Source organism: Neolamprologus brichardi, chromosome 7 (genome assembly GCF_056152115.1).
Source record: "Neolamprologus brichardi isolate AB-2024 chromosome 7, ASM5615211v1, whole genome shotgun sequence".
Taxonomy (NCBI): domain Eukaryota; kingdom Metazoa; phylum Chordata; class Actinopteri; order Cichliformes; family Cichlidae; genus Neolamprologus; species Neolamprologus brichardi.
The window spans coordinates 52,533,780-52,558,995 of record NC_142110.1 but is presented as its reverse complement, the minus strand read 5'-3'; the positions used below and the strand labels follow the sequence as shown (position 1 = coordinate 52,558,995).

The 25,216-nt window shown below is 38.3% G+C and overlaps 1 protein-coding gene across 2 annotated transcripts in view; it reads right to left on the bottom strand.

Annotated features, from left to right (window-relative positions):
- Positions 1-25,216, bottom strand: part of fibcd1b (fibrinogen C domain containing 1b) — a 120,432-nt gene that overhangs the window by 17,110 nt on the left and 78,106 nt on the right. For both annotated transcript variants that reach the window (XM_006796810.2, XM_006796811.2), the window contains one exon: positions 19,521-19,617. In XM_006796810.2, coding sequence (XP_006796873.1) covers positions 19,521-19,617 — 97 coding nt within the window. The remainder of the gene's footprint in view (positions 1-19,520; positions 19,618-25,216) is intronic.

Sequence of the window (25,216 nt, the reverse complement as noted above, 5' to 3'; positions counted from 1 at the left end):
TTTCCCCAAATTCATTCATAATTATTTTTTATTATTTTACTATTATTTGACAAAAGTCAAGCATGTTTAACTGTGTATTAAAAACTACTTCTCTAACACTTACTGACAGTCAACAGATGATTAATTAGTTATCTAACCTTTCCCCATTTTTCATGTTATTTAATAATTTATTAACTTTTTAGTAAATAGTTTGAACTGCAACTTGTAGCTCTCAGTTATAATTACCATATCAAAATGTTGGGATGTTATTGGTAATTTTCAGTAAAATGACAAAGGTGGTGTTACATTATTACCATACCATGCCGCACAAGTGTTACACACAAAATTGAATAAAATTGAACATCATAAAAAAAACTACAAAAACAACTATAACATAATTTCAATGTACATGTGTAACGTGCTCTTCTTTTTATGTGTTCCCAATCAAAAAGCATAATTTTGAACCAACTGGAAGAAGGGCTAACTCCAACACAAAGTGCGACCCAGCAATCAAACCAAGACGTAATAATGGCATGTATTAGTGTCTCCAAAGATTTTATCTCTTTGTTTATTTCCTTCTTATCATGTTAATGTCTACTTACGTTGTCTTTCCTACTGTGTACATGAAGCCACCATAACTGCAAATATCTCTACTTCTGTATTTGAGCTCTGCTGAAATCTCTGAAAAACAATGAGTACCTGCCGCTGCTGCTAGTGACAGCTCACAGTAAGACACTAACTTTGGGACGAGTCTGCTCATGTTACTTATAATGTAGCTTGAACAGTTTAATTGCATGTTTGCATTGTATGGTTCAGCTACTGCTAGCGAGCTTGATTTGGAGCTCTTCCAATGCAAACTGCTGTCTGTTTTGCAAAGCTCTTCCTCCACCCAATGCATTTTCTCATCATGACTATTATTAATGACTGGGTATGTTTTTTTTTAAATAGGCAAAGGTTGATGTAACAGGCGAGATGCAAAGCTAATTGGCAGGTCACAATGATGTACTGTGATGTAGTCATGGCAGTGAGTCTTGATTAAAACTAATGGCGTTTTCCTTTCCAACTAACCTCTCCGCTATAGTTCAACCTAGCAAACCTAGCAATCAGCAGTGCATTAAGAATACATAGCTCATATACTGTTACTGTCTGATACACAAACAAAAAGATTTATAACCTTAAGATAGGTAATAATTATTTCACTTCATTACTGGCTGGCTCTGTGCTTATTTCCTTTACTTCATGACAGTGTTTTACCATTAAGATCCATGTGATCCTGATATGATATGTGATGCATAAAACATTGCACTTGCTCAAAGAATAATTCATGCAGACAAAACAGAGGACAAAACAAGGATGTCAAAATGTCTGCTATAATAATACATGTGCCTGTGATTACTGATAGTAATCTTATTGCACATGTTAGCATTCACATGGGTAAAGAAGTAACTTTCAATGTCAGAGGTGCTATTGTTAACACATTTTTGAACAACTAAGCCTATATGAACTAAGCCTATCCTAATTAAATGTAAATAGAATATCAGATAACTTTGCAATTTCATTTTCATTGCAGTATCAGCAAAAAAAAAAAAAAGACTATTCGTGCATTTTCTTCTCCTTATCTAACTGCTGAAATTAAAAGTGGCCTTTTTTTTGACAAGAAATACAACACTCAGTTGTCTGACAGTGACCTTAAAATCAATAGGCCATTTCCCAACTAATTCATTCTGACTAAAATCCAGCTGAAGATCAAGCACACCTATAAGTCAGCAGAGCTGGCAGTGAAAGCAAGGTGCCATAGGTTTGACTGCCATTCAGTAGGGAATTAGTGCCTTTGATGGCACAAGTGTATATAACGGGTTATTCAGGGATATGATTAATTACGATTACTGTTCTCTGGTTTGAGGCACACAAACTGCTCTGAACTGTAACAGAAGAACTAACATCATTAGAATGCACACAGCGTTAGGCCGGCCACGGGTGATGCTCATTATATCGTAGCTCTGTGTTTTTGGAAAAAAAATGCATTGTGTAAAATCCCAAATGTTCTGTACCATCAACTTTTTATACTAAACATGCACCACTTTAAGTGTACTGTATGTGGAGGACATGGTTTGTCATAACATATTAAACACTTAACAAGAAAAGGAGGTAAAAAAAATGCTACTACAGTGGCAGAACCTCTGCTGATTTCTGAATGTATTGTTTTATTAACACTTAAGGCAAAGGATGACTACCTGTGATTCTGCTCATTATTGCTTTCATTTATTTCATTTAAGGTGTTTTATTTTTCTATTCATTTCCACCTTTCTGTCTGTGAATTTCAATTCCACTGGATTACAGTTGTGGTTTATTTGCCTAATGATTTATTTTCATTTGGTTGTATGCTCTTTCAGGATGTTTAATTTTTTAAATTTACTTTGATTTACTCACAGCACTTCACTTCACAGAGTATTTCAAGGACAGCGTTAGTGTGCAAGGAGGCTGAATGTTATCCTTTTGGACCATTTCAGATGTATTTTTTTCCAAACCATGAGAGTGCCAAACATAAATCTTCAAAATTGCTGCTGAGGTCCCTGCCACAGCCAAGCCAGCTCGCTTGTTTATCCGACTTAAACGGGATCCATTTTTTTTTACTGATAAGAAGGTCAGGTAAAACGCTGCGATACAACAAATTTAAATCTCTGAAGTCATGCTGATTTTAATGTTGGCTCGCGTCACATAAGATTAATTTATCCACCTCACATAGATGTCAGTATTAGATTTTGGGTTTGCTTTCAACCTCACGCTTTTGTGAAACTAAACACTTCCAAATGCCATCCACCGGGCAAAATATAGGAAAGGATTTTGCTCAAGTGGCAAGATTAGAGTCATAAAATCATGAGAGAGAAGAATGAGAGCCAACAACCCATCACATCTGATATCATCAGAAATTAACCTTCGGGGTGGAAAAGACTGAGCCAAGAGTGGTGAAGGGAGACACAGAGGGAAGGTGGAGGAGAGGAAAAGAGGCAGGTAGACAAATGCTGAGAGATTTGGCAGGCCTTCAAGGATGTAATTCTAGGAGAAGACCACATTAATATTTAGAGGTGCTCTCAGGTAAAACAAAATGAGCAGAGTAGCCCCAGCTTGACAGGAAGGACTGGCAACAGACGGCATGAAGATCCACTGGGTGCGGAGTATTCACACAAGAATAATGCTTTAAGGTTTTCCAGTAGAAGATGCAATTTTCTAACAAGCTAAATAAGATGTTTAAAAGGTCACATACAGGTTAACAAGCAGTCCAAAATTTTGAAACTCATTGAAATTATGCGCTGAAATTAACATACCTAATGTTTCATTTTTCCACATAGTGTAGAAAAACTTCCTTTGATGAATTAATTTAAATAATATATAATTTCTGATAGCATATTCTAAAAATTGCGCAGTTATGGTTATAGTTTATTTATATGTGTTTGCATGTACCCTCTTGCAAAAGTTTCACAACTACAAAATATAATTGTCTCAATTGTGCTATTTATCAAACATTTTCCCCCAAAATTTGTGTTGTAATGGAGATGACATCATGCGGCAGCATGACAGCATGTGATGGAAATGATATGTGACACCCAACATTGTTGAACAATGTTCAATTTAATTATCCCTGACACAAAGTAACATCAATTTTGAAATGGATAACTTGTGATTTTAACTTACGCTATCAGGTTTGCTTTGGTATTTCAAAAGTAAATGAAGCAAAACAGTTTAACAATCAAAAGCTGTAAATTTATACAGCTTGAAATGACATTTAACACTCTGAGCACAACATTTATGAAGTTTGGAATTAGTGAGTTGAGCTTCAAAATCAAATCAGATTAAAACTATGCTTTACAAAGTTTGAAACTGTTAACTTCAAAATTAAGCAAGACCAAAAAAATCACTTCCTCTGAGCTTTAAAAGTGAGCTTAAATGTAATCTACTATAATATACTACTCTTGATTTTTTAATTTTTAACTTCACTACCATACAATATGGGTATATGAATGTAAAGGACTTAACATACAATATTTCCAGTTATATCAGCAGCTATTGTTCTTCTTACTTGTACATTCAAAGGAAATGTGAGCTCTTTGAAAATTTATTGAAAATTGATCTTGATTTGTTCTTATTTAGGATCCCTCTAGGGAAGCTTACCCTGTTTTCCACCCATGTGCTCCCCTGACACATGGCACATGACAGCCTCCTAGAATTGACATTTAATACAGTGCATACAGAACTGTGCTTATTTTGATTTGCTTAACTGATGCTTTCTATGCTTTTTGTTTATTCTTATTTCTGTACCATATATCTGTAAACTGTCAGTTTTGGATTATGCTGCCAAAATTATCTTTATTATTTATTATACAATTATACAGATATCAGGTCTTTAAGTGATGACGTGACGAATCCTACTTCCGGGCCTAAAGTAGTCTGCGTTTAATACGGCTTTTGTGTTGTTAACATGTTTAATGTTTTGTATTTTCTTCTATTTAATCTCAAAAAGCTCCTAAAACAGTCAGTGATCACTGTTGACCCCCCTCGGCTTTTATTACCGCTAATCATTTATTTAAGCTCAGTTTTTAAAACCTTACGATGTAACTACAGCCCAGCCCATGCAGCAGTATATGAATGACTAACCTTGTATTGTGGATGGATTATCTCAGTTGTTCTCCTGGCTGAAGTTTGGTCCGTTTACAGCATCCTGCCATGCGATTACATTTGTTCCTGACCACCGAGAACACTCACGTTAACTTTTATCGAGTGGAAAAAAAGTTAGCTTGTTTATATTATGCTAACATAGCTGTGTCGCTAGTGGTCACATAGCACATCATTATATACCAGCTAGCCAAACTTCAGTAACCCTACAAACATCACTGCTGTTTAGTTTTCTGTCTTCATTTATGTTGGAAGTGATAACAGAGCTGTACGTTTTAATTTGTTTCCAAAACCCCGCAGTCTTGACATGCTATATTGTATTTAGATAGAAGCTAGCGAGCTAACGTCCTGCTAACTTCTAACTCCGTTAAATGTCATAAATTCCGTTTTCACGGATGCCTGGATGTTAAACTCAATTGTTACACCTGGTAGAGCAGAACGCTGATCATTTTATTAAAGATGAAAGACTTTAGATAGTTTTTCAACTCTCAGTAATGCCACAGTGATCGTTTGATATATGGACCTGCAGCGGAGTTTAGGCCCAGACACGGCTAGTGACGTCAGACTTAAAGACCAGATATGTCCCTTTAAAGCCCAGAGAATGAATAGGAGGAAATCCAACTAGGGAGAAAGATTGTATTAGATAAGAAGAAGAAAAAGCGTCTGAAAGCGTAACGGGGAGGGAGAGAGGGTTCTTATTCAGCAAAGCATGAACTGCATGGAGTAGATTACTGAAACGCCACTGAAATGAAAGCTTTGATCAGATGCACATGACACAATTCTGGGCTAAGCATGGGCACTGTGCAAAGCATCTCTCTGATTCCAAGGTCAAAGTAATGAGAGGCTTGAGAGGGAAAGTGTCCAACAGGGCAACACATCTTCAGACCCTCCAGCACTGTTTTGTTGTAATGAGGTTGCTGAAAGGTCACCGCTAATTAAGCACCAGGCGCCATTAGAAATCTTTGACTTTTCAAGAAGTCAGTGCACTCAGTTGTCATATGGACAGAAAGACTTTTTTTCTGACCGTTAAGCAAATAAAAAAGAAAAAATCCCTGCCTAATTGAAAATGAAGGCTAAAACAGAAGCCAAATTGAGGTATTTTAAAGAAGTTTGCATAATGACCGACACTGACCTACAAAAGTGCTATAGATGCAGAATATTCCCAAGAATGTTCTCGGTTAATGATGAGATAATGACAATTGAGAGATTCTCAACGAGACAGGAACCCTTACTGTGTAAAGTAGCACTAGACTGTCTGACATATGTTTAATTCAGTGAGAGAAACCTACTCTTCACAGTTACCATAGCCTCCTCCCTTATTTAGAGTCTTGTTCACAATGCACAAGCGCAAAGCGAGGATGAGACTCTGCAGAAGTGTGTGCTTATCTTGGCTCAGAGGAGTTGAGGCAGTGCTTGAATTCATAAATTGTTAATCTATATGTTGTTCTGTTGTCTAATGTCTGACCAGGCATGAACAATCACGCACGGCTATGTGTACTGGAAAGCTGTTATGTGCTTTTTAATTGAAAGCCCTCAAGAAAAGCAAGACAAATGATGAAATGAATTATTGCATGAAGCAAAATTGGAAATGGAATTATATGGTGAGAAGCTGGGTCCTCAAAGACCTTTCCGTCACTGTCATTAAGGGGATCTATTCAGTAATTCCTCAATAAAATCTTCAATCGTCCCATCTGTGCTCGTTCGACATTCTTTTATGAGCAGATTCTGCTCATAAAGATTGTACATCAACTGGAAGATAAAAAATCCCTTCCCCCTTTTAAAGATCCTTCTGTGCTGCATGGACCACACCAAACTCTGGTACCAGCACAAGTAGAGAGGTGGAGCAATATACCTGTAGGCTGGTAAAGAGAGGCTTCAAATAAAGTACCTGGGTCTTGTGGAGAGGAGCTCGAATAGCTATCGTCCTCATACATATCGAAATTACTGGGAGAATTGCTCCAAATTGCAGCTATCTCCACTTCAGCACTGCAATCTAGTGCAGATGGAGTGTCTGCCAGGGTACAGCTGCACCAATCAGAGACAGTGTACCCTCCTGAAGGAAGCACAGGCAGAGCTGGAGGCCAAAGCATCATTGTGTCAGCGCCAGGAGTGATTGGCAAGGCCTCGGCTGCTTGGCTCACTGGTTCCCTGGACAGCCAACATCACTATGTCAGACTCACTGAAGAGGAATCATACTCTTGAATAATTGATTGAATATGAACGCAGTATTGGAGGAGCTTTAACTGAAAACACTTACAAGTGTTTTAAATAATAGATTGCAGGGGATTGTAGTTTTTATTTCCCTTTGTCATATGGGATATGGTATCATATGATATTTCACTGTATTTTCAGACAGCTGGGTTCCAGAGTAATCTTAATCAGATCCCCTGGGTTGAACTGCACTCTCTAGCTTGTGCTGCCACATTAATCAACATGCATTTAAATCCATTTAGCGCACAAATGCAAATGTACTCATACCTGTATAACTGTAGTAGATTTCCTAGTAGACTGCAAGATGTAATGTAAGTGGTGTTTTCCAAGAAATGCAGAGTAGCTAGATTTCAGGTTTCAAGAAACACATACTCATCACATACATATAAAAGTGAGTAGTATCAAATATCTGAGTATGAATTAAATGATTTGTAATTCCAAAGGACAAGGATCTACAGAGAGATGTACAGCTTAAGTACTGAGAGAGAAACATTGATCTGAAACGCAACATCTTGGTTGAAAGAGATTAATGTAAGTCAGTTCAATGAGCACACTGAAGGCTACGAAGGAGGCAAAACAGAGCTTCCACACACCCACACTAAAAGACACAAGTCAATGACCTGAGACAGACATCATTTATCTAGCGCAGTATATGCATTTTAAGTATATTGTACCTTTCCAAGGCTTTCTGCTCTTCTTTCCGAGTGTTAAGTGAATAGTTAGGGACCAAAGTAATGCATGTAGTTTATAAAGCCCCTTTCATATGGAGCCAATTATTATGGCAGCAACTGTATGAAACACTGTTGCAGAAACACTCTTAAAATTGTACAATGTGTCACAGTGAGGAATTAAATATAGTGTTAGCAAACTGCCGTGGTTGTACTAACTCCTGAAATGGTTTTCTGGAATATAATTACTAGCGGGTAAGGCTGGAGGGAGGAAATCTGCAGGGTAGAAAGCCAATGGCAGTAAAAAACACAGACCCACTGTTGGTGGGCAGATACTGGAGGTAAAGAGCTGCACAATGCACTGAAAAAAACAAAGGTTTTCTCGGCTTCATCCATACGTGATCAAAGTAAGAATTCTAATGCGTATGTTGTTGCGAAAGGCTTAGTGGATATAGAATTAGCATTACTCTGCATAATTCCAAATGCCTGACTCTTTAATGATAAAGTGTGAATCTGGGCTGATCGGGAAAATGACAAAGATGACATTATGATCTGGGGAAATTAAGAGTAAAGGTTCCTCAGACAGTAAATTACTGTTATGGGAACAAATCTGGGAGTAACAACTGTATGATGGGCCAGGTTGGATGGTTTTTTTTGTTTTGCTTTTAAAGACTTGGCAGTATGCAAGGCACACCCCAAGTCAAAGAACACCTCAGCTAAATAATGAGTGATCCCCGCATGTGACAATAATTTGTTTGTGGTTTCAGCGTTGTTAAATGAATCGATCGGTGTCGGTATATTTATTGATGACGCTACAAGCTACAGGCTTTTAACAATAATTACAGAAGAACAACATACCGTGTTTATAAGGTGGGAGTATTTACCCAAAGGTGGGAGTGATAAATGGATTTACTGTGCTTATTATTATTTAATAGCATGCAAACAAAAAAATATTTCTTTATATAAAAAATACACTAAAAAAACAAAACACATTAGTGTTTGATTAATGAACCACAAAAAGGTTAACAGCTAACTACCTCATAGTTGTCTTCAAAAAAATCCCACTAATATATTCTTATATATAAACTGGCAACTTGTTTCTTAGTGGAGACTGGAGGATTAAATGTCACCTGCTGTAAATAACGCAGGCTTCTGAATTTAAGATTTGCCTCCTCAGGCAGAACAAATCATCTAGCGACGAGTTCTGCATTATAGAAAAGACAAATGGCAAATTATATATAACATTTTTAATGTCCAATCATTCATACAGTATGGTTATGGGGGCTATTGTGCGAAGCAGAGAGAAGGAAGAGTTTTCACAGCTATGCGAAAGGAGTTTTTTTAGAAACAATGGAAGCGACACATGGGGGATGGATGGTGAGCGCCTGGTGGAATAATGAGGCTATTTATTCCCTCTAACAGGAACAGTGAGAGTTCAGGGGTAGACTGTGTAGAGCCTTCTAGAGAGTTTCTCTAAGCGGCGACCTTCCTGTAAGGTACAGTAGTTTCAAATCGTCTTCTTATGCACATTGTGTTTACGCATGTATGCGTATTTACGTGTGCAATGTAACACCCCTGGCAAGAATATGCATTCGTATAGGGGTGAAATTCTGGGAGCAGTCAAATATTAACTTTGTTCATTATGAAGAAAAAAAAAATCAGATGTAACTTTTCTTAGTTTTCAGCTTTAGTCTCTCTTTTAATTCCCTTTATACGTCTCTTTCATCTTCACAACCCACTGGATTTTTCTCCTTAACCACTGCTTTCTTCTCTTCCTCCACTGTGAGCTGTTCTGATCGACGCTTGTTTTCTTTTCTGGTTATTTCAACACCTATATGTACATTTTTTCAACCTTACTATCTATCTAACTCCTTTAATGTCTAAATATATAATCTGCTTCATGAGCATGGGCACAGTAGGGTGCCCAGCCAAAATCCCTTCACTTGAAATGAGGTTAAGGTGTCGCGTATCCGTTAAAGACTGGAGCAATAAATCTTCCAGAGCACAATCAATCAGCAATCCATCCTCCTTTGTCCACTAACTGGTGGGCAGCAGGAGATACTGACCCCTGACCTTGCTGCTGTCAGTAGCCCTACCACTGCTGAGAGAAGGACCACATGATTGGAGTGTTTGACAGATTGTCAGAATTGAAGAAACAATCTACTGCAATTGTTTTTATCTGGGTTCATAGCTTCTCTCAGAACAGGTCTACTTGTAGTGTAATTGGAGTTGCTGTCTGCCTGACCTTTCCAGTCCCGTCTTGGACTGCAGCGTTGTGCAAAGTAAAGAAAAGGGCCAGCTTTATAACTTGTTCCTATTAGTTGATCAAATGTTTGTTCAAACCCATGAAAACTTCCCTGGCTTATTGCAACAGCAAGAAACTGTCCACAGTCAAAATGATGGGTGGGGGAAAAAAGTACACACACACACACCAAAAAAAAAGCAAAATGAGCTGTCATCCTCATGGGAATAGTGATGTTCTTTGAGCTGTGCTCTCTTTGTTGATACAGTCCTCCTTTAGATTTTCTACTGGGTGATGAGAATATAAATACAAGCTTCAGGATGCAGCATTGTGATACATGCGCGCTGTGGAGGATAGCTGTGTGTAAGGATGTGTTTATGCACGAATGTGTGGGAAAGAAAAAAGATTAGGAGGAATGAAAAAAAAACAAGGACATAGTGTAGTTAAAAAAGTGAAGATGTGCACTGAATATAATGGGTGTATTGTGACATACAATACTTTAACCGTGTGAATCATGCTCCCCAATTCTTGTGTTCATGCTTGAATGTGTGTGAACAGTGTGTCTATAAATTCCTTGTTTTGTGTCTTGGGCATATGTGGTAAAAGTACTCGCTGCCATGCACAATGCTCAATGGTATGCTTCGCCACTATTCCTACAGACACCTTGATTTCCAAATGGAAAACAGTCAAGTTTTCTTTTCTTGTCCTTATCCCTAAGAATGTCTGTTTCTGGAGTGGGCTGATAATAGCTATATAACAGTTTTAGCCAGTTCCTGAACTCCTCTGTGTGGGGTAGCTTTTGATGCTCTGACACCAGCCTCAATGCAGTCATTATAAAGCTCTCCCAAGTTCTCAAAGATAAAAATGTCCTGACCATCCACTTCCCTTTCATCAGCTTCCAGTTATCTTTACATTTTACATTTAATATGAACTGTCTGTGGCTTACTTGTCTATGACTGTGATCTGGACAACTGTCAAGTCAGCAGTCTTCCCCGTGATTGTGGCTGTGTGCACTGAACTAGACCGAGAGATAAATAGTATTAGTATTGTTTGAATAGTAATTTTCTCACCCTCATGAAATATTTTGAGATACTGGATTTCCAATTTTAATGAGCACTAAGCCACAATCATCATCAAAATTCGAACAAAAAAAAAGGTTTGAATTTTTTTTACTCTACGTGCGATGAATATGAGATATGTGGAAGTTTACTTTTTTTAATTAAACTAGGCAAAAAAATTATTAGTTTTTTGAGACGCACTAGAGTGCAGCTTTATATATATGTAAGAAAACATCTATTGCTCGATCATAAGAGTTCAATTACAGCACTTGCATGTGCCCCACTTGTTAAAGGTGAGCAGTATGTAAAGTGGTTCACACAATTTTCGAATTGCGTGCAATTTTAGTGACAGACAGAAGAAAGGACTGTAGAGGAGGAAAAAAAAGCCTCTTTTTTTTTAAAATTTCTTCCCAGTGGCTGCTGTAAGTGTATCTTGAGGTAGGCAACCGAGGAATGTTAGATCACAACAAGGCAGTCTTCGAATAAAGGACAACTTCCAGGCAGAGCAGTCGAGATGCATGGGTCTTATTAAATTGTTCCTACACTCGCGCTGCTGGGGACCTTTACAAAAATGATGTGACATTCTCTGGGCGTGCTTAGGAAATAAAGGATCATAGAATACTTGGAATAAACAAATTTAGTGGTGCTTAAAGGTAATAATAAAAATTTCAGTTGAGGCTACAAAGTGCAATCCTCAAATTTCTGAAAACATTTCTTTTCAGACATTTTTTTAAAATTGCAAATAGCATTGATTTGTATCTTAATATATATTATTATAATTCATTCTTTTTTTTATTAAATTGTTGACATTTTGCCTCATTTCTTTGCCGCAAATGAAACTTCCCTATATTTTGCCTTTAGTCATCAAAGTCTTCTGAGAATCTAAGTACATAAAATGTTTTTCTATTCTAAGTGAATGATATGCTGACATGCTTTTAATACAAATGAATACCCAAATGGGTGACACAGTAGGAAGTATACAAAAGCAAAACATCAGACAATCTGACAATGGAAGGGGCTCTATATTGAGTCATACCTGCTAATCTTTGATTTTACCTGTTGTCAGTCCGATTGCCACAGGTGGATAAAATCAAGCACATACCCATGTAGTATCTCGTACGTGACAGAATGGGTCATTGTAAAGCGCTCACTGACTTTTAGCGTGCACGATAGTTCATTAAATTTCCTCCCTACATAACAATAAAACTACAATCGACTCCAAGTAGTGTGTTTAGGAACCACAGTCACATCACATCACTGCTGTACATCACGTTTCTTCCTACATCTTCTCTGACATTAACATCAGCACAAAAACTGCTGGGAGCTTCATGTCATGGCTTTATAAGACCGACCAGCTCCTGTAGGTGTATTGTGTAGGAGGTTCAATACTTTTGTCCGTATTGTGTATCTCTCATTGTATAATAGTTGCACAGTCAGACCCCTACATTCTATTTCAACATGAGTAACCATTTTAATCCCTAAACCAAAATTTATGTGAAACAATATCACACAGTAATAATTCCTGCTCTAAATTTGAGCTTTGCAGACTCTGATTTGCATCTCTTGTTATAAGATATGACAGAAATTGTCAGAGAAACAAGGACACGATCCATAACATTACCATCCACTTTTAGTTCGAACAGCCTGAGGCTGAAGCTGTTTTTTTTTTTCTTTTTTATAAAGAAGGAATTTAATAAAGCTTATTTTCAGCTCACAGCTTCTACAGCTGGCTTATTAAACAGCTGAGTAACTGCATTAACATTTTTTGTCTTGGATTAAAACAATCTATAAGGGCTAAATGTGCTCCCTGCAGGATGGGGCAGACAGATTTTCGCCAGAAAGCGGGTATTGTGACAGCGGTGACAGCGATCAGCATCTCCGCAGGAAAAAAAAGTCAGGAGCAGGACGGTGCATCTGTGTGGGTGGGCTGCAATGCTTGGAAATCCAATGGGACAAGGCCAATGTAGGAGTGTGTAAACAGTCCCCTCTAGAACAGCTTGGTCTAAACCGAGAAATTTTCATGGCAGCCACAGTGTGAAGTATGAAGGCTGTGGTGAAAGCTGAGTCTCAGATAAGACCAGTGCGCCCACAGTTGTAGTCACTGAAAAGAGCAGTGAGGAGAACACACATCCCTGGAGAATGCCAGAACTGGATGGAAGTTTCCCTAGTTTCTCTTCACTCCATCCTGTTTTTTTTTTTTTTTTTTTTATGGAAGTTTGTGATCCAAAGGTTGAAGTGGAACATTGTGTGCAAGCTGCGGGAGTGAATTTTAAGCAGTGGGAGTGCCAGGACAAGAACTGAGACTGATGCATAAAAATTATGAACAGTGCTCTAAACATTGCCTAAGTAGTCAACTTTTTTTTTAAAACCTAGAAGATAAGTGAACCCAGCACAGGGCTTGTGATGTGCTTTACACCGACTTGTACTACAGATGTGAGGCAGGACCCTGTGATGCAGGATTACATGTGTGTGGCAGGCCCATAGAACAATTTGGAGAAAATTTGAGTATTTGATTATTTTTGCTGCAGAGCTGTGACTGGAGCTAGTTGGTCACCACAAGGACACGTGAAGTAAAATTAGCTGGAGCTGTAAGTTGTGCAGTTGAATGGCTTGGTGCCAGGGAGAGGTACGAGCTTTGACCTTTTAGCTAATCAGCGGTGCATCTTTTGCATGCTCACTAAGCTTCATCAGACCCATTTCCCCACTGTATTTACTGTAGGCTTTCCAGACTTTATCTTTTGCCTGTGAGCCGAAAGAAGATGAGTGATGAGAGGGTCTAAAAGCTGCTGAAGAACAGGGCAGTATACATCCTTTAATACTCCGAGACAGTAGGTTGCCCAGTGGGATTCTTCATATACTGTGAGGATTTGTGCAGTTCCTGGCTGGAATTTGCTCTGTTAAAATCCCCTGAAATAATGAGAAGAGAGTTTTGGTTTCTTCTTCATACTGGCTTTCTAGGCAGCCACACACTTCAGTGCAGCACTCACATCAGCTTGTGACAGGATGTAAACACTCGCCAAAATAACAGGGAAAAACTCCTGCGGTAGATAAAATGGCTTAACGTTAATGGAAAGAGCTTAACAGTGAGGGCAACAGATTTGATTTGACATTGTTATATCAATAAAACCAACTTTTTCTCATATAAAAGCTGATTCTATCTTCTCTTAACACACACTCCTTGAAGTATAAAGCCAAGGCAAGCAGGTATCATACAGGTCCAAGTCTCAAACAGAGGACTGCATCTCCTGACGCATTTCTGCCCCCCAGAAATGTTGAAAATCACAGAGCAGTACAAGTTTCTGCAACATACAGTTTGTGATTTTATAATTGACAGTTTCTTTACACGACAAAGCAGCTGGATTCTCAGAGCTGGATTCACGAGGAAAGCCACAGTTGGGTTGGACCAATCAGCATCTTCTTAAATCTGATAAAAGGCAGATTGTTTATCTAATCAACTGTTAAAGGTGAATGGATTTTTATATATATTCTTTTTCTTTTAATCCTATTAGTAAATGAGGGGAAATTTGGGATTGCCTAAGAAGACTTAAGCATGAAAACTGGAGGAGCTGGTATCAAACCACTAACCATCCAAAGTTACATTTTTCGAAACAAGAATGAAAAATAAATAAATAAAATCCAGCTAGTGTCATTTGTATGCAATCTAACATGCCAAAAATGTAATCTAATGAAATCCTAACTGTGGTTTTATTTTTGTTTTCTCTTTGTCACGCTGTGCCTTGTGGTACATTGACGTGGTTGGTTTTTATCAGCTTGCGGTAGACAGTGATACTGTAGATGGATTTTTGGCCAAATGGCCCGCTGTGTGCCTGCTCTTACTCAAGCAGCTCTGCATAACTTTTCAGATGGTTCTGTGTACCAGCTGCCACATCAGATTAGTGTCTTCTTAGAGATTCCTCTTGCTTTACAGATTATTCTTGCAGGGACATTTAAATGTGCACTGATTAGTGAAATATAAGCTGCAAAGTGGTTGCAGTATAAAAGGAATGAACATCTATTTTAAATTGAGGTGCACCGATTTTATATTTGGATTGGGTAATGGACTGATCCTGAACTCTAAACGCTGGGGTATAGGATATTGGTGAAAATGAGCTTTCCACTTAACTCAGTTTTATAGTATGTTGTTTTCTATACTGCATTTAGCACATTTATATTCTTGGATATATTTATTTGCCATATTTTTATTTGCCAAGTCAGGAAATAAATATTCAAGTTAAGCCTGCTGAATTACATAGATTACATCTTATTATTACAGCTTATTGGTATCAGATCAACACTGATATCAGATCATTATTCAGTATCTGCAGATACCTTGAGCTGATACATTAAGCCAGCACTGAATGGTATCACTGAAAGAAATAGGAACAGTACATCTCTGAAGAAGCTTCTCGGATGAGAGGCGAAACGTCTTCAAGCAACTTAAAGAAGTCCAGACGCTTTTCTTTGCAAGCTCCTTTGACTACGATGACCTGGATGACTGGGAACCTTCACAGACATACATCTCTGATTGTAAATTAATAAATGGATAACTGGAATTCAGTCCAGCAGTTGCATGAAAAGAAATGAAAAGCTGTTGTTTTTACAGGCAGTTACCAAAAACTAGAATTCCATTTTGTCATTGATTAAGCGGTTTAAGCTCCACTGGATAATGAAATGAGTACTGCTCAAGAATGTTGTGTTTCTGTTTTCTTTAAATAGAGACGAGGAAACCAAAACAAATTCATGCTCATTTCAACAATAAATATATGCAGATGCGTGTATATGTAAGAGAACACTTGGAACGTTGTTAATGCTTTCATTTACGTATTTACGTATTAAATCATTCACTTGGAGTGTTTAGATTGTATGTAATGTAATTCTGAGCAAGATTATTCTGGGATTTACTCCAATTAGACCTTCACATCCTTAACAATGTGAGCAAAAGTGTCTTCCTGAGCTACTACACAGCTTTTAAGTTATATAATATTTTCTTTTTTCAAAATAAAAAGTAAAACATTAAAATTATTCTAAGTGTACTTTAAGGAAGTGGATGCAGGAGAGAAGACATGACTGTGACAACAGATCGTTTGTCTATCCTTTTAATGTTGGGTTTGACACTGCAGACCAAGTTCTGTTATTGTAATAGGCCATCTGGAAAACTAGGTTGGTTCCTTTGGGACCACGTTAAACTGTTTCAGGACCTATATTACAGGTAGACAAGCCTACATCAGCATCGGCGACCAGGTGTCTAATAGATTTGATTGTGACAATGGGATTGCCTTGACCCAGTTTTATGCTCTTTATACTTACTCCTCCGGGAGTTTATTCAGCAATATGTTGGTTTTACCTTTATACACACAACATGTGGGAAGCATTTTTCTATCAGGCATAAATTTTATTATTTATCTTCTACTGTACCTTTATAACTACAGATGTTTGACGTCAGTGTAAAGAAGGTTTAAAGAATACAACAGAGTCAAGAGACAAATGCTAATGTAACATAAATAATATAATATAAAACTCGACAGTCATTATGAAACTCAGTCTGCAGATTGTTTCAAATCCCCAGTGTGAATGGCAGTTTGTCATAAATAGAAAAAGAGCTAATCCCAAGTGGAAAAGGCTGTTGCACTCTTTCTTTGGATTGACACAAATTAAAATGTTAGACTAATTGACACATATGCTGGTGCACAGATGATAATATACAGTGTATGTCCATCTAGGTGACCATAGTACTGGGTTGGAGGACCTTTTGCATTCAGAACTACTTCATGGCGCAGACTCACCTTCAACAAGGTGCTGCCGGAAACCTTCCTTAGAGATTTTGGTCCTACGGAAACGACAGCATCACACAGTTGCTGCACATTCATGTAAGAATCTCCCATTCCAGCACATCCCAAAGGTGCTCTATGTCTGCACTTGTCAGCCAAAGTACTCAGGTTGGCTGCGGTGCTTACAAATGCTCAGCTGGCACTAAGGGGCCCATTGCGTGCCAAGAAAAAAATCCCCCAGACCACCAGCCTCAACTGCTGACACATGACGGGATGGATGTTTTTACACCAAAGTGTGACCCTAGCATCCGAATGTCGCAGCAGAAAGCGAGTTCAATTCAATCTTCTATTTCTCTTCCATTGTTTTTTGCAGTGTTGGTTCATATTTTCTGTTCTTAGCTGACAGGAGCGGCAGTCGGTGTGGTCTTCTGCTGCTGTTGTTCATCGGCTCCAAGGTTTCAACCTGTTCTGAATACTTTGGTTGTGACGAGTGGGTATTTTTAGTCGCTGTTGCCTTCCTTTCAGACTAAAGCAACCTGGCCATTCTCTTCAGACCTCTGGCATCAACAAGCCATTTTTACTCTGCCGCTCACTGGATATTTTCTATTTTTCGGACCATTCTCTGTAAACCCCAGAGATGATCCTGTGGGAAAATCCCTGGAAATCAGCAGCTACTGAAATAATAAGGCTGAGATTTCAGGTGTATCTTATTAAGTGGCCGGTGAATATTTATATTTATATCAATTTATTTTTCCAAAATTTATCACTATTATCATACTATCAGTAGTTCGGTAAATGCAGTGAAACTCATGCTAATGAGAACAAAACCTCTGAGGTGGTGGGTGGTAGCTGTGAGCAGTGCTGGTTACGGAGGAAGGAGTTGCAATGATTTTTTTAGGCTCCAGGCGAGCATGAATCCATTTTTCATTTTTGCCATTGATGATCGGGGGGCGACTTGAAAACAGCCCAGCCTGAATGACCAAGGGTGCGCTGAAAGGTTCAAAGTAATTTGTAGCCTCATTCAAATTCAGTCTGCTAAAACCTGAGCTTTCCATATTCCCACTATACTTCCACTGTGTGCCATCTCACCAGATCCCTACCCACGTTTATTTTATTTTATTTTTTTTATGGGCTGCGCTTTGTAATGGCCTCAGGTCAGCAAAGAGACCTAGATCCCCATTAATTCACATAAATTCTGCAAAAGCTGTGAACCACACACAAGCATTCCTATGTCCAGCAAGGACACAGCGTGGAGGTGGTGAAGTGCCTAAAACCATGTACGCCCATATCATGTTGTTGGTCTGCAGTGCTGCCTATTTACACGCTATGAGTTATTAATTCTTATTGACACTCATCATGTATCATAATCGATAGAAGTCTACGCTTTCCGTATGTGTTTATGGTTTCAGTTGCTAATTTAAAGATGAATTTGATACTAAATGGTGTTCATTTTGTAAATTGCGCTTCTATTTAGAGCACAAATGGGCAGAAACTCTGGGTACCCTCTGGGCCTTGTGATTCACGAGCCATATTTATAGCACAAAGGAAAAGAAAATCATTTACAGTACGTTACAATTAATCTAGAGTACATAGCGTGCCTAAAAAGCTGAGCTGCCCACAGATGCTTATGTTGTGTTACTCTTTTGTGTATGTGTGTGTGTTTGAGTGAAGAGAGCTCTAATCTAGAGAGCCGATGGCAGAATATCTCAGCTGTGGTAAGCACGTCCATGACCTTGACTGTGCTTTTACACAAATAGATTTCTTCGAGCGCCACTTACTCTGCCAGTCTGAACTTGAGCAAACTGTTGTGAGGTGGTTACCCACACTTACTACGATGATAGCTCATTAACACCTGGCTGCTCAACCTTTCTAAAATGTGCTGCCCTCTTTTTTTTCAGAATTAATGATGCACTCAGAAAATATATGAAGCAGGTCACTGCTGTCCATATATATCACCATGGATGACATATTGTTTTTTTAATAAAAACACAGATTTATAACAAAAAGACTTTATAGGTTTCACAATGACTTTGGCTGATGTTAAGAGCTGACGCCATGTAGCAATTACTGATATCCTATAAAGACGCTGACTATGACTGCGAAAAAAGTGATTAGATGTCGCCACCGAATTTAATTCTACAGCCGGAAACGTTTCTAATTTAGTCAGCTATCACGAATTTGCCCTCATCCTTGTGAGAAACTTGCTTTTAAACCATGATGTGCATGGATCCTCCTTCCCACCTCCCCCTCCCCACAAAGAAATATTTTGGTACATTTAATGAGAAGTGGTGTGAAGGCAAAGAATTTGGCTTCGGAAAAGTCGATAATTTCACAGTCGAATGAATTCTTTTGTTGGCATTCTTTCGCCTGTCAAGTTTTAAGGGGAGGCATAGACTAATATGCCTGGCTGCCAGTGAGAAATATAAGGATTTGGAAAAGGCGCTGGTTGAAAAACTACTTGTTTTAAGCAGATGGTGACCACTGAAAAAGCTGCAATAATAATTACACTGTTGTGTGTTTTGGCATATGAAAAACCAAAAATATTGTTATTGCATTGCAGGTCTTTTGGCCTCTGTTGTTCTGAGTGGTTATCACAATAAAACATCCTTGTATTTCTTTCTCTCTCTTACCGCAGCATTTTTCATTGTCAGTAATACAACTATTGCTGCTCTGTTGATGCTATGAAGGGTCAAACTCATCTCTATCTGTTGGCCTCTTCTTGGGTGTCTCTTTCATCTTGCTCCATCACCTGACATGACTAAGTGTTTTTCTCTTTTTTACTTTTTTGTCAACTCACAAGATGACCAACATTTATATACTGTGTGAAATCTCCTTCCCCCGAGCTTGGCTCACCATCCTCGGCAGCCTTGCGCATGAGTCATACATTGCGGAACACACACACGCACACACCTGAGCCACTTACCCAGCCAGTGTTCTCCGGTGATCTTGCCAAATCCCTCACGATAAGATTCCCATCCTCTGAAGAAGTTGACCGAGCCGTCCTCCCTGCGCTGAATCACCTACACAGTCAAGACAGCAAGACAAGAGTTCAGGGGTCAGATAAGATTCATCACACGCGGCGTGCTTCATCATCCATTGTGATGACTCATTCTGAGCCCCTCTGTTGGTCGCTGAGCTCATCCAGAACTAAACTAAATGAACTCATAAATGCTTGCTCTTTCACAAATGAATAATGCAAACGCTCTTCCCACTAAAAAGGCAATTTGTCGGAAGATAATAAAAGGAATCCATTAAATCTTGACTGACTTTGAATCAAATTGCAGGGGAATCTGCATATGTAATTGAAAAGAAAAAAAAAATCCCAGAAAAGAGATGATATTCATAAAATGATAATTCTAAATACACACAGAAAGATGAAATTGCTTTTCACCACGTATCATAAAAGTCTCTAAAAACAGTGGTGCACAGTGAAATTATATGATGAGCTTTTTATAGCATCCCTTCCAGTATGAGAAACAAGGAAAACCTTAGCAGATACTTAGCGGTTTAGCTTAGCCATATGCATGAGTGAGGGTGCAGCATCTGTAGCGCCAAATGAAACACTCTATCTATTACAAGTGCTGACATCCCAAGATGAAAGGAAATTGGAAATGTGCTCCAGAAGAGAAATGCATGCAGATGGAAAACGGTCTAGGACCTACTGTTGGAAGACCGTGTAAATGGCAAAATGACAAAAGAAATTCCCTGAGACAGTATATATTCAGCATGACTAATCCCCAAGCATACCACAAGGTACCAGATGGCACCAACAGCCATGTTTGCTTTTAACATCCGCACAGACAAAGAAACCCTGCTGAGCAACGGTTACGTCCTAATCATCTTCATCCTGATAATTGTCTACAAAATTGTCTTAATCTTCATTACTGAATCATCATCATCACTTATCACTGCAGGAATTTTTCTCCCCGTTCTAGATCGATATGTTCTCTAATACTGGTAGCTGCCCCAGTTCATTCTGAAGTCAGTAATGGAAATGTGGGTTTTTATTTATTTACTGCTTTTTTTCTTTATTTTTTATGTCCGATACACAGATCTGATATAACTTACATAAAGCTGTAAACAAAAATCTTTAAAAATGTCTGTCAGTTAATCGCTTATTATTATTATTATTATTATTATTATTTGTTTTTAACAAGACTAAATCATTTCTTAATACTATGTGACACTAAATTGTTTGAGACATTGTACTGAAGCAGGATAAAACAGGAGCTCTAACACTAGCTCAGAAATATCAAACACAGGGCATGGTCCACCAAAGACTCTAATCTGTCCCACTGGATAACTTGGGAAATTCATTTACATAGGTTTTACAGCTTTTCCTACTCATAAAGACCTTCCTTACAGCCATTCAAAACATTTTATGATTTTTTTCCATGGGCTTACAGTAAAAAAAGAAAAAAAATTCTGTCAATCATTAAATAAAATCAACAATTATTACAGGACAGTGAGTGATTTAATGTTGAGCTAAAGCTAAGCTTTTACAGAGTCACTGCTTACGCCAAGAATATACATATTTCACAGCTTGTCTTTTTCATATAGAAAACTTGAGATGTATTTTTTTTTAAACGATTTTAAACTCATTTTAAACTTTACACTGACAGCAATGGGAGATTCACTGGTCCAGCCCAACTTAGATCAAAATGGACTGTACATGGCCCACCATATAAAATGAGTTTAACTCCTTCAGATGTGTTTATTGAAATGATTTATATTTTGGACAACAATCGCTCTCAAAGGAATGACGACACATAGGAATACAATATATTTTTTATTGGCTGCACAGACAATAATGGTAAGTTGTACAAGACCATCGTTTTTCTTTTCATGGGATTCATTTAAAGTAGAAAAATAAAGACTCTCATGCAACATAGCCACTGTTTATCCTCTTTTCAGTAGAAACCAAACAGCTGCTTTTTTCTTTTGCCTCTAAACATGCATTATAAACAGTGTAGCTCATTGTTTTGCAAGGACTGCATAGATCTGAAACTACCATTTACTCAAAGTGAAACAAAGGGATTTGTATCAGCACTTCCATAAGACTGTCTTTCCTCTGGTTGTGGCACATTAGACCATCGAGCAAGTGTCTCAGTTGCCAGTAATGATGGCAGTGATTGCACTTCTTAATTTCCACAAGATGACATGAAGAAATTTTGCTGCTTATAATAACTCTGAATCTACTAATTAGTATGAAAGCAGTGTGACTGACTGCCACTAGTAGGAGTGATGTGTTCTTTATTTATTTATTAATTTATTTAGTGCAGCCAGCCTTTTATTTGTCTTAGATGTCACAGACAGCAAAAACATTTAATTTACGGCTTTGAGGTTGTTCCAAGAGCTCTTTCCAAAGAGCCAGTCCAGCCCTCTGTTTTTGCTTGGGTTGTGACAGCAGCATTTAGCCTTTGGGAGAAGCCAAAGCCAGCTGGTCAAAGGTCATCTGAACTCCTGCCTTCAGCATCCTGACACATGCACCATTGGTAATCCTCAAAGTGCAGAGTGCAGCGGATCTTGGTGATGTCCCGAATCCCGGCCATCATCAGTGACTGTTCCCACAATGGCAGTGATTTTTGCAGGTGGATGATAGCAATGCGAGATCTCTTGGTGCTGCTCATGAGAAACCTTCTCAGAATTAACTTTTTGAAGTGGCCATTCAAGGGGTGAGCCAGGAACTTACACAACTTGACCAAGATTCTCAGATAAGTATCTTAACTCTCTTTACTGTGCACTGTCTCTGTTGTGGCTAAACACGACTCCTATCTTAAATTACATCACAAATTATTTTAAATTGCTCTGTATCCTCAGTCAAATACAATAGTAGAAATACTACATCCCTTTAAATTTTCTACACAGTGGATGCAATCTGTATCACTGCTACAGATGTCAATATTAGAGTGTGCAGAAAATTCACTGTACACCACAAGTATTTTGGAAGGGTTCTTGAGACTCTCCAATACATTCAACTTTAAGTAAAATACACTGTGTCTCTGGCTCATATCCCACAGATATTGCATCTTTGTATGGTGATGCTCTCCCTGACCTTTACTGTAGCCACCATTAGCTCTTCCTCAGCATTTAGTTTCTCTCGGCCTTCATTCAGCCACTTTTGTTACTTGACCTTATGTTTAACCTTATGTTCCTTTTCTGCTAAATGTTAAAAATCTGTCATCCACCATATTTGACAGAGAAGGTGAGATTTCTTACTAGAATGTAGGCATGGAATTTCTGACAAATATGTTTTTTTGGTGTTTTATGTGATTGAAGGACACACTTGTTTCTTAACCAAGGAAAGAATTCTGCGATCATCCATTTTATCTGTCTTCTTGCCATCTTTTAGACATCATGGTGTTAATGCACTGGGTAGTTCTCTCCTTTGAGTTTAGCCAGTGGTTGCTTGTGGTTTGAACAAAAAGACATGGAGCTCAGATAAAAGTCATTCACCAACTTGTGGTCTTTAACCCTCTACAGCGTCTCTGGTGTCAGATGGGTGTTTTGCAAAATGTTATCAACTTCTTTAACTCCTGAACCACTTGCTCAATTGAAAGAGTTCCAACACTTCCTCAAAGCAGCGACTCTGTGCTTTTCAGTGGTAATAGGGTGATTACGGTAAACCCAGGAACAGTGTCACGGCAGCACCGCAAAGACGGAGGTTGGTTGCGAGACAGGAGTGTGAGTGTATGTGATGGAGCGCTACAGAACACAGACATTTTATCAGACATTCGTCTTCTTTTCACCATGTTTCTGTGGTGCCGTGTCTGGGATAACCGTAATGACGCTAATATCACTGAAAAAGAGTTAATGCTTTCAAGAGCCGTTAAGATTTTTCGACTGTGCTAGTGGATCAAGAGTTACAGTAGTTTGACCCAAAGGGTTGACCTAAAACCTTTTAATAGCTGAATACAAGAGTGAGAGTGTTCATAAACACAACACATACCAACCACTATGAAAAGCAGCAGTACTCTATCTACCTCAGGTCAAGTCTTGAGGTAGTAAAACCTAGTAAAAAAAAGTACATTCTTATAAATAGTTCAACAACATATATGCTTTAATCAGTTATATTTATCAGAAACATCTTAAGCTAAACTCCCCTAGCCTTGCACATTGGTTTATGCCAGATGTTTCATAAGCAAGTGATTGAGCTCCTTCTACTCTTACAGGTAAGTTCTACTAACATTAACACACCACCACCCCCCGTTTCTTCACCTTCCCCAAACTATCACTTAAATAATACTACCAAAAATAAAATATATAATTTTATATCAGTCCCCCATTAAATTAATAATAATAATACAGGGAAATGTAACAGAATCCCTGATCTCCATCACACGCCTTTTTAAAGTGACTCCTAAACTTTTTTTCCTCTAACAGGTTAATTTGGGTTTTCACTTACATCGACATCTCCTTGGACCTCATATTGAGAGTTGTGGTGAACAGTAACTAAATGCAAGTTCAGCACTTGGAATAAACTCCAGGTCTTTCATCTTCTTAATTTGGAATTCACCTGGGCATAAAACTCTATCTAAATCTATCTGTCAACTGTCTAATTATTCTTGAGCCCCAGATGCCTAAACAGTTAATGCAGCTCATTAATTCAACCCCACGAATTAAATGTGAAAGACTTGCGACCTGCCCAGGGTGTACCCTTGCTCTCACTATGACAGTCTTCATATATATCAGAGAGCAAGGGAGAGCTTTTTTCACAGACAGCTCCCCCTCAGTCTGAATGGCAACTCTAAATCCACTCTCCATGAGCCATGTGTGCAGTTTTTGGTTTGTGAACTACGGTTGAAATGACAGATAACTCTCCAAGAAAGATTTAATAATCAAGTGTCCAATTTTATTTTGAACCCTTGCAGTTTGGGTTCCATGTGTTTTAAAGGGCCACGACTACCACCCACTTTGTTTAATATTGATACAAAACAGAAATTAAAATTAAAGCTGAAACCTGGCACTCCACTGCTGCGCATATAACTGTCCAAATACTGTCTCGACTGTAAATAATATTATTAATCATTCATACACAGGGTTAGAGTGTAGCTCATTTCCACATCCCAGCAGCTGAAAGCACAGATGGATGGATGGCAAATGCACTATAATTCAGTTCTATTATTATTAACACATATTGTACATTTTGTGTCAGAAAGGAGTTAATGGCAGTCATGTTGTGTTAACATGTTCTGCTTACTACAATTACCACATGGTGTCAAGCGTATGCAGGGAAGCTGTCTGAAAATAGCAGACATGTAATATCTGGGGTTTAAGCTGCGTTTTCCACATTTCCAAGACACTGAAAGTTTGAACTTTTACTTGAAATAATAGCTTGGAAAATTCACACACCCATACACACACCAGTGGTGACACAGCTGCCATGCATGGCAGATGACCTGCTATCAGGAACAACTTTAGTGGTCAAAGGAAACCTCTGAAAGTGGAGAGGCTGAAGTTTAAACTCTCATCCACGAAAACCTGATCTGCAACCTGAGCTACTATACATAACCCGAGCTCACATTCATAAATGTTCATCTTACACTTGATACAAAAGCAGCTAATATTTAACCCTGTAACACCAAATCTATCATGTTTAATACATGTGTTTTTGAGAGA